This window comes from Zootoca vivipara, chromosome 14 (genome assembly GCF_963506605.1).
Source record: "Zootoca vivipara chromosome 14, rZooViv1.1, whole genome shotgun sequence".
Taxonomy (NCBI): Eukaryota; Metazoa; Chordata; class Lepidosauria; order Squamata; family Lacertidae; genus Zootoca; species Zootoca vivipara.
Genome location: NC_083289.1, coordinates 9,920,938 through 9,931,744, shown reverse-complemented (window position 1 = coordinate 9,931,744; position 10,807 = coordinate 9,920,938). Strand labels below are relative to the sequence as shown.

Below are 10,807 nucleotides of genomic sequence, written 5' to 3'. Positions count from 1 at the left end.
CTGGTGGCTTGTTGTTGTTTAGTTGTTTAGTCGTGTCCGACTCTTCGTGACCCCATGGACCATAGCACGCCAGGCACTCCTGTCTTCCACTGCCTCCCGCAGTTTGGTCAAACTCATGTTGGTAGCTTCGAGAACACTGTCCAGCCATCTCGTCCTCTGTCGTCCCCTTCTCCTAGTGCCCTCAATCTTTCCCAACATCAGGGTCTTTCCAGGGAGTCTTCTCTTCTTATGAGGTGGCCAAAGTATTGGAGCCTCAGCTTCACGATCTGTCCTTCCAGTGAGCACTCAAGGCTGATTTCCTTCAGAATGGATAGGTTTGATCTTCTTGCAGTCCATGGGACTCTCAAGAGTCTCCTCCAGCACCATAATTCAAAAGCATCAATTCTTCGACGATCAGCCTTCTTTATGGTCCAGCTCTCACTTCCATACATCACTGGTGGCAGTCAGCTTTGAAAGAGGATTAAGCAAATTCTTGGAATTCCTTCTAAACTGTATAGAAATGAATTCATGTATGTGACTACAGCGGCAAGAATGTTACTCGCCCAAAAATGGAAAGAAATCTCAGCGAAAGAAGAATGGATACAAAAACTTATGGATTATGCAGAAATGGCAAAACTTACTGGAAAAATAACAAAGAGAACAAACTTCTAATAAAAGAATGAAAATTTATTGAAATGTATAAAAGTGAAAATCATAAAAAGGCAAATTCATGGAAGACAAGGCTACGTCTTCCCTCCACTGCCAGAAGTGGGATGCCCCTGAATATCTGTTCCCACAGGTATCTGGTCAGCTACTGTGAGAACAGGAAGCTGGAGTAGTTGGGTCATTGGGAGGGGTCAGCTCAAGCTGTGTGCTGCCATACCATGTATGCTTCCTTTGTGATCTTGTCAGATGGGGGGGGGGGGTAACATAAAGGAGGTTCTGTACATGGTTTCCCTTTAAGGGGCATGTAAGTGTGGTGGTGGTGGGGGGCATTATAATGGGGGCAGAGGGCCTTCTTGGTAGTGGTGCCCACTCTGTGGAACGCCCTCCCATCAGATGTCAAGGAAATGAACAACTACAGTGGTACCTCGATTTACGAATAACTCTACTTACGAATGTTTCTACTTATGAAGGAAGCTCCGCCCGCCATATTGGATGCGGTTTAGATAGGATTTTTTCAACCTACGAATTTTTAGATAGGGTTGCTTCGACTTAGGAATTTTTTCTCCCAATGCATTCCTATGGGATTCGACTTGCAATTTTTTTCGACTTACAAATGTGTGTTCGGAACGCATTAAATTCGTGAGTTGAGGTACCACTGTATCTGACTTTTAGAAGACACCTGGAGGCAACTCTGTATCGTGATTTTTTTTTATGTCTAATGTTTTACCATATTTTTATATGCTGTAAGCCACCCAGGGTGGCTGGGGAAACCCAGCCAGATGGGTGGGGTATAAATAATAAAATTATTATTATAAAAATTATAGTAAATCCATGCATTTTTGTTGATGAAAGGGTTTCTAATATAAACCTATGTAGTAAGATAAAATGTACTTCTCTAAACCACCACATCGACTCTGCTTCCAGCAATGATTTGCTTGGCGTGAAAACAGTTGAATGAACAGCAATTTATGGGAGTCGCAGCCCAATAAAAGTCAATACAAGCACAGTGGACTGCATAATGAAAGTACAAATTGTGGGAGTGGAAAATAGATCTGAGCCGTGTGTGGGCAATTAACAAAAGGATCAGCTAAGCATCTAGATTCAAAGCACACTCTTCGGTGGGAGATAACTTCCAGCAAAGTTAAAAGCACTATTAGAGTTAACCAGCAGCATTGTGTGGAATATACGTTGTTAAAACACTTTTGCAGATCGTGTTTAATCTGCTTATACCGGTAGGTCTTGCCCCCACTCTCTACCCCTCTAGCAAAGCACAGGCCACACACTGTTGAGTAAGTTTTAAAAGTTTTACTTACTAAATCAAAAGCTCTTGTTCATGCATTATTGCATGCAGCAACACGGAGAACACAGGTAGATTATTATTGGGTGTGAAATACCCAATATAGTTCAACTATGAAGTCTAAATAATTGTATCATAAATTGTAGAGTTGGAAGGGACTCCAAGGGTCAGCTAGTCCAACCCCCTGAACTCCACCTGCTCTGTGCCTGTGTGATCAGGGTCCTCACCTTTTGGAGAGTCTATTCAGAGCTATGTACAAATGTGTGGCAGTCGAGAGCAAAAGCACCCAGAAGTGCCCTTAGGCTAAGTGTTTTCAGGATAAAGCCCCTTCTACAATTGGATTGAAGACTTATATACAAACTTGCAACATATGAACAACTTGCATATAAATGCAGACTTGCCATGGACAAATTCAGTGATATTTGGAATCCATTCTTACAAATACTGGAATAGGTTAAGATCTGGTGCAGTACAATAACAACAACCTTGTAAAACACCCAGTTTTGGGTTCCCTCCCTCCTCCCTTATTTCCCCTTCTACATGGCTTCTGTTTCTCTCTCTCTCTCTCTCTCTCTCTCTCTCTCTCTCTCTCTCTCTCTCTCTCTCTCTCTCTCTCTCTCTCTCTCTCTCTCTCTCTCTCTCTCTCTTATTTACATCTTATCATGTTTAGTGCACATATAATTATGTACTTTTTGAACTTTCAATAAAGGTGCTGTTTGTTTTTATTTAAAAAAAAAAGAATGAAGTCCCAGTGAGTCAAGGCTGGGTTGTCTCCAGCTGAGGCTCATTGCTTTTATTCATTCTCTACAGCTGGCTGGCAGGGGAGGCAAGGCTACCGGTACTTACAGGCAGCTGTGAAGGGGCTGGATCTGCAGCATTTAAAACCTTCCTCTCCTGCCTTGGTCCTCTTTGGGGCACAGTGGTGGTGGTTTAATTTTGCAGTCAGAATGGGACTGTTAGCTTCTGTTAGCGGTGTGCTGTTGTGTGTAGTAATTAGTGTGGTGGGCATTGCAGGCCCTTGGGAGTTGTCTGGGGATGATCTGGTTTGGAGATCTCCTTCCAGGACTGTTCCTCCAGCGGTACAGGCTCGCGGCTCAGTCTTGTCTCGGTCTTCACCCTGGGCTTGGGTGGACGTTTCCCAGCCGAGGGCTTTATCCCTCCTGACTCCCGTGACTGTGCGTTGCCTGGAGGCTCAGGTGGTCGTAACTGTGAACAGGGACCTGTTTGGGACGGGGAGGCTCATCCAAGCTGCGGACCTGATCCTGGGCTCTCTTGGTTGCCAGCACACATCCCTTGACAATGCAGAGAATTTGGTGGTCTTTGAAGTGGGGCTCCATGAGTGTGGCAGCATCTTACAGGTAAGGTGAACAGATAAAATGCATGAGCTTTCTTGAGCTCCTTGAGCTCCTTTTAGTTGTTCTAAAGTAACAAGGAAAGCCTAATGGGTGAAGAAGTAAAATGGGGGTGAAAAGACTCCTCATATTTCTGATGCTCCAGCTGTGGCTACTGTTTATGTGGTTAAAAAGATGAGAGGGAGATATTGATAGCTTTGGGGGAACCCCTAACATTTGCAGAAATATAAATGCTTTAATGAACCCTGGGACTGTAAAATGCTTGGTAATGTGTTGTTGTTTTTCTGGGGTAGGTAAAGGTGAGAAAAGAGATGCGGGTGTGGCGCTGTGGTCTAAACCACTGAGCCTCTTGAACTTGCCAATCAGAAGGTCGGCGGTTCAAATCCCCGCGACGGGGTGAGCTCCCGTTGCTTGGTTCCAGCTCCTGCCAACCTAGCAGTTCGAAAGCACGTCAAAGTGCAAGTAGATAAATAGGAACCGCTCTGGCAGGAAGGTAAATGGCATTTCCGTGCTCTGCTCTGGTTTCGCCAGAAGCGGTTTAGTCCTGCTGGCCACATGACCTGGAAAAACTGTCTGCGGACAAACGCTGGCTCCCTCGGCCTGTAAAGTGAGATGAGCGCCACAACCCCAGAGTCGTTTGTGACTGGACTTAACTGCCAGGGGTCCTTTACCTTTACCTTTAAAGGTAAGAAATGGAGCAACTATCTGAGAAAGCAATGTGATGACAGGTTGGGAACCTGAACTAGCAATACTTTGTGCAATACCTTGTTTTAGAATCCTCCATTCAATGGAAACTTCTCAAAACGAAAAGGATAGGAGTGGTTATTATGTGAGGTCGGCAAATAAAACATTTGTTTCCTTCTCTAAAAATAGTCAAAAGTTTCTCTTCCTATGACTTGCACCCCAGTGTGGGAGAAGGACCTTCTTAGAGAGAAATGAATGCAGAAAGCTGATGGTTTAATGATGGTTGAGCCTAGGTAGTGACTGCTATTATGTTCAGCTAAGACGGGCAAGACCCGAGTTCAAATCCCCACTCACTCAAGAAGCTGGCTGATTACCTTAGGCAAGTCATCTGCCATTTTCTGTGGTACGGGATTTTTGTTTGTGTGCTGCTGCCATCATTAAACCTGGTGGGTTTTTAAAAACTGTACCTGGAGATGTTTTGCATTGGGTGACAAACTAAACAAATAACTACCAGTACATCAGAATTGTTGTGAGGATGAAATTTGGTTGTCTATAAAATTCTAAAAACTCTATAAAATTCATGTACCACTTTTTGAAGCCTACACAAGACAACTTGTGCTTTTCAGATGTGTATGCCATTTGTCTGGTGGTCCTAGGTTCTTTGTGCCAATGTGCTAAACCCTGCCCAAGGCCACCTCTGCATGGTCCCTCACTATCCTCCTACATTATAACAGATAATGGAGGGGGCATCCCTCTGGGCTGATTGCACCTCCCTACGCTTAATAGGGAATATGTCTTGAGACTAGCAATGGAATGATAATAGAACTGTAGAGTTGGGAGAGATCCAAGGGTCAAGTCCATATTTTTAAGGTGGCATTTATTTCTAGGAATATGATGTGTTTATATGAACCAACAATAGTTTGAGCAGCCTTCTCTACCCTGGCGCCCTCCAGATGTGGTGGACTCCCAACTCCCATCAACCCCACCTAGTGCAGATGATGGGAATTTTAGTCCATAACATCTGGAGAGCACCAGGTTGATGAAGCCTGCTGTGAATCTATATTTGCCACTGCTCTTCTCCTTCCAGATGACTCCAGACTCTCTTATCTATAGCATAAAGCTCTACTATAGTCCTAATCCTGGAAGTAACTCTCAAATCATCAGGACCAGCCCAGCTGAAGTTCCTATTGAATGTCACTATCCGAGGTGAGTGGCTCTTTGTTCTCTGATCGCAACTTCCCAATGACTGTTCCTTGGAGAACTGGTTGATCAGTGAAGACTGTCCCTTTCAGGAAAGACAATGTGAGCAGCAAGTCCATCAGGCCAACGTGGATTCCTTTCAGCTCTACCATTTCTGCAGAAGCCAGGTTGGCCTTCTCGTTGCGTCTGATGAATGGTAGGTGGCAGCCTTGGGGGAAATACCATCCACTTCGTAAGTCGGGATGGGGAACCTTTTTTCAATCCAAGGGATGCATTGCCTTCAAGAGGCAAAAGTGTGGAGTAATGAATATAAATCTTAACTTTTGTACAGTGGGCTACCCCAATATCTGAGCAATGCGAGATTCCAGGTGTTTCAGGTCAGGGCACCTGTACTACTCCATCCCTGTATTAAGATAAGGCTTGCCTTCTAGATGACTGGAGTGCAGAGAGAAGCATTAACAGGTATCAACTGGGAGATGCCATGCACATCCAGGCTGATGTCAACACTGAGAACCATGTGGTTCTGAGGCTCTTCGTTGACAACTGTGTGGCCACGCTGAGCCCAGACAGAGACTCTTCTCCCAGATATGCTATAATTGACTTCAATGGGTAAGTACGGTATGCCTTTCTTGCCAGGATCTCTGGGTTGCATTTATTTGGCTGTCAACTACTGGGGCAATGTTGGTAACCGTATGTTTTTTTTCTTAGATGCCTGGTTGATGGGAGATCAGATGACTCCAGTTCAGCCTTTGTGTCCCCAAGACGCAGGCAAGATTCTCTCCAGTTCACAGTTGATGCCTTCCAGTTTGCAGGAGATAATGGAGGCTTGGTAAGACATTACTAAACACAGCAAGCTTCCTGATCTGGCACATTTTGCAGCAATTGGCATTAAAAAAAAATCCTCATTAAAGTTCACCAGTATTTTAGTGTGAATTTATTGTAATAAATACATTTTATATGCAGTTTTGACTAACATATACATTCTTGCAAGGACATTCCCATACCACAATGCTTTCTTGTATGTTGTTTACATTAATATCTCGGTTTTTTAAATCTGCTTTCCTTAATGTGTGCAATTTTGTAATTATTGTCAGCTGCGATAGCTCAGTTGGTAGAGCAGGAGACTCAAATTCAGGGTTGGGGGTTTGAGCCCCACATTGGGCAAAAGATTCCTGCATTGCAGGGGGTTGGACTAGATGACCCCCGTGGTTCCTCCCAGCTCTACAGTTCTATGATTCTAGGAGAACTGCATTGCAAACTTTCAAATCGGTGCAGACTTTGAAGGATAGCTGCATTTCAGTTCTCATATTATTTAGGGGCGAGAAAATTTGGAAGATTTGGCTTTGAATGTGTATAGAATTGAATTTCTTCTCCATCCCTACCTACAGGAAAACCAGGGTATGGATGAAAGGGGCTTTGCAGGCAATGCCAGTCAGCTGACTGTCAATCCCTGCAAAAGCCCCTTGCACAGGGCTTCCCAAGGGCCAACAACTGGCTAACTTCCCTGTGCCTCCTGTACTTTGATGGCTAGAGAGGCTGCATTGTACAGCTGTGTTTTTAGCCTTCTATTAGGTTGTTGTTTTTATTTTGATTATCTATTTTGTGGTTTTATATTTTGATTTTGTTCTGTGAACTACCCTGACACCTCTGGGAATAGGATGGTATATAAATTCAATATATAAATAAAATAGAACTAGCTCATTGGACTTGTAAAGCCACTGTGACAGAGTTGTTTGAGCAGGAGTGTGTGGGAATCTGTGGACTAGAACTCTCATTATCCCTGACCATTGGTCATGCTGGCTGGGGCTGATGGGACCTGGAGCCCAATAATAACAATAACAATAATATATTATTTATACCCCGCCCATCTGGCTGGGTCCCCCCCGCCACTCTGGGCGGCTTCCAACACACATTAAAATATCACAGATTAAAAACTTCCCTAAACAGGGCTGCCTTTAGGTATTTTCTAAATGTCAGGTAGTTGTTCATCTCCCTGAAGGGCGTTCCACAGGGCGGGTGCCACTACCAAGAAGGCCCTCTGCCTGGTTCCCTGTAGCTTTGCTTCTCACAGTGAGGGAACCGCCAGAAGGCCCTCGGTGCTGGACCTCAGTGTCCGGGCAGAACGATGGGGTGGAGACGCTCCTTCAGGTATACAGGACCGAGGCCGTTTAGGGCTTTAAAGGTCAGCACCAACACTTTGGCATTTGGAGAGCACTGAGTTGCTCAATAGGCTGCAATGCTGGAAAGTCCAATGGTCTTTTTTTGGAGTTCCCCCCTTACTTTCTCCCCCCTTACTTTCTCCAGGTCTACATCACTTGCCACTTGAAAGTCACGGCAGCTGATCAGCCTCTTGGTCCTCTGAACAAGGCTTGCTCTTTCAACAAAGCAAGGAACAGGTGAGGGAAGCAGATGAGAACTGTGGAGGGCGGGGCTGTCTGAGAAGCTGAGAGCAGCATGGGAGGAGTGATTCCTATATGTATGTATATATATATATAAACAAAAACATAACATAACATAACAAACTAAGCATAAAGCAAAACAAACAAAAATAAATAATACAGTACAATACAATACAACAAGAACAACAATATTTTCAAACTATGTTATATTACGTATCTCTCTTGGCTTCCTCCATTCCCTCCCAGCTACGTTTCTATATTTCACTTCCTTAGCACTTTCCAAATCTTGATTCCAATCTTTTTAATAATTTTCTAAATCTAATAATTCTCATAATACCTTAACAATACAATGAATCACTTATACTTATCTCAAAATATAATTCTATTTTGATTAAATCTTAAACTTACAATAACATAATACCACTTAACTAAATCTTAATACATAATACACTTATCTAACTCTCTTCTACAACCTCCTTTTACTTCCAAATCCTTTGCTAGATACTACTAATCTTACAATTCTTCTCAAAATAAATTTCAAATTTCTTCCAATCTTCTTCCATTGATTCTTCCCCCTGGTCCCGGAGTCTCCTGGTCAACTCGGACAGTTCCATAAATTCTATCAGCTTCATCTGCCAGTCGTCCACCATCGGTATTTCTTCAGTTTCCCAATTCCTTGCTAATACAATTCTAGCTGCTGTTGTGGCATACAGAAAAAATGTAGTATCTTTCCCTAATTATCCCAAGTACAAAAGCTTCTGGTTTCTTAACAAACGTGTTTTTCAACACTTTCTTCAATTCATTATAAGTCTTATCCCAGAAGCTCTTTACTTGGGGGCATGTCCACCACGGGAGGAGTGATTCCTATACCCCACTTTCGCTGCAGCTGGACTCCCATTGAAGGTGCTGCAGACATCTGCAGCTGCTGTGAAAGGAGGAACTGTATGCCACCTGGAAGGATGGATCCCTGGTGGAGAGAGACAAGAGGACGCTTCCAGAGAGATGCTCCTGTTATTAAAGGTAAAGGTAAAGGGGCCCCTGACCATCAGGTCCAGTCGTGTCCGACTCTGGGGTTGCGGCGCTCATCTCGCTCTATAGGCCGAGGGAGCTGGTGTTTGTCCGCAGACAGCTTCCAGGTCATGTGGCCAGCATGACAAAGCTGCTTCTGGCGAACCAGAGCAGCGCACGGAAACGCTGTTTACCTTCCCGCTGGAGCGGTCCCTATTTATCTGCTTGCACTTTGATGTGCTTCTGAACTGCTAGGTGGGCAGGAGCTGGGACCAAGCAACGGGAGCTCACCCCATTGCAGGGATTCGAACCGCCGACCTTCTGATCAGCAAGCCCTAGGCTCAGTGGTTTAACCCACAGCGCCACCTGGGTCCCTTGCTCCTGTTATTATGCATGGTAAATTCGGTGTCCAGAGTGACTGGACTGGAACTGGTGTGTGTGTGTGACTCCAGGACACGAGGCCTTGCTTCTTGCATAGCAATTAGGCATGGGTCAAAAAAGCTTCCTATTGGCTCCAATTTTTCAGAGGACAGAAAGGCAATTGGTTCCAGTCTACTGCTCTTGCCATCCAAGATGTTTCTCCTAACGTTCAGCCAACAACTACCCTCCTCCTGGGACTTAATCCCATTAGAGCTCATCCTGTTCCCACCCCCACCTGCTGCCACCAAACCCTCTGCATCGTCAGTGTCTAGATTGCGCTATAATTGTCCCATAGGAGGAAATGTGTTAAAAGGAGCTTAACTCAAACCTGATGAAAATAAGTTTCTAGGCTTTCATGCTTTTGCAGGTGACTCTTCAGTGGGAAGAGCAGAGGCTGACGTGGTGATAGGACCGGTTGTCCTGGGTGCCCCAAAGAGTTTGGGGCATCTTCCTGAAAACCAAAGAACTGTGGGGGCAATGGGAGAAGGTAAGGCTGCAGTTTTGGGTGGCATTTTTTGCATGCAGAAAGTCTGCTGTTCGACCCCTTGCATCTCTAGGTAGGGCTAAAAAAGGACTCTGCCTGGCACTTAGAGAGCTGGCAGTCATAGAATCATAGAGTTAGGGGCATCTAATTCAACCCCCTGCAATCTTTTTGCCCATGGTAGGTGATAGTAGGCCAGATAAATAGTCTCACCTTGTATACTGTAAGGCATCATACAGTGCAATTCTAACCATGTCTACTCAGAAGTCGATCCCATGGAGTTCATTGGAGTGTACCTCCAGCTAACTTTGGTTAGGGTTGTAGCCTTGGATGGACTCCTAGTTCCAAGGTGACATGAAGCAGCTGTGTATGTTCCAAGGCAGCTATGTTAACCATATTAGAGTGATTTGACAGTTGTACCTAGCCAGGAGAGTAAGCAGGTGTGACCTTGCAAGTCTTGTGGGGTGGGAGACTGCAGCTACCTGGAGTCGTAAATCAGTTGGGCTCCACTGGAATGACTTCTTCCTGGGAAGAGAGGTGGTTTAGCCCATGACCATCTGTCTTCACCATGTGGTGGGTGAATGTGGCCTCTTCAGGTCATGTAATATCAGATCCAGAAGAACTGTCCTCAATGATGGGCTGCAATGTGTAATTGGATGATGGCGATGTTCCACCTGGCAAATAATGACACTTCCACGGAGCAGAAACGTGTAAATTGCATAGCTGTATGGTAGTGAACATGCTCTTCATGCAGAAGGGCCCAAATTCAATCTCCACTTCTCTTTCTCAGGTACCCATGAGATGTCTCTGTTGACATTGGCAGGGCTGTCCATAGCAACTGCCTTCCTAGCTTTGACATTGGGGATTCTGGGATATTTCGTTGCCTGCAAGAAAAAGAGCCGCTCCAATTCTACTCCAATCTCAGAGCTTTCTTGAAAGGCTGTGTAAAATAAAATAAAAATAAAAATGGGCGGACTTGACTGTGACTTGCAGTCTTATTCTGTAATGGAAGAAGTCTTATTCTGTATGTAATAAAGGCAGGGATAGCCAATGGGATGGTGCCCCCCAAGAAGCTGTTGGTCTACAGCAGGCACCCCCAAACTTCGGCCCTCCAGATGTTTTGGACTACAATTCCCATCATCCCTGACCACTGGTCCTGTTAGCTAGGGATCATGGGAGTTGTAGGCCAAAAAAGCGATGTCTGAATGTAATGCTAAGAGATGCATGGGCATCTGTGCCATGTCTAAAAAGTGTGTGGTAGCCCTGACAACTTCCTCCCCTCCCTAAAGAACACTGTGGTAGCTCCATTCTCTAGAGTCTA

At 44.8% G+C, this 10,807-nt stretch overlaps 1 protein-coding gene across 1 annotated transcript; it reads left to right on the top strand.

The window, feature by feature from the left end:
* The first annotated feature begins 2,889 nt into the window (after positions 1–2,889).
* LOC118092458 (zona pellucida sperm-binding protein 3-like) lies at positions 2,890–10,422 on the top strand. Its single transcript, XM_060282740.1, has 9 exons — positions 2,890–3,300; positions 5,066–5,184; positions 5,271–5,374; positions 5,610–5,787; positions 5,887–6,007; positions 7,483–7,574; positions 8,464–8,603; positions 9,397–9,492; positions 10,277–10,422. Exons 1-9 carry the CDS (start codon positions 2,890–2,892, stop codon positions 10,420–10,422), a joined length of 1,407 nt encoding a protein of 468 aa, XP_060138723.1.
* The last annotated feature ends 385 nt before the right edge of the window (positions 10,423–10,807 follow it).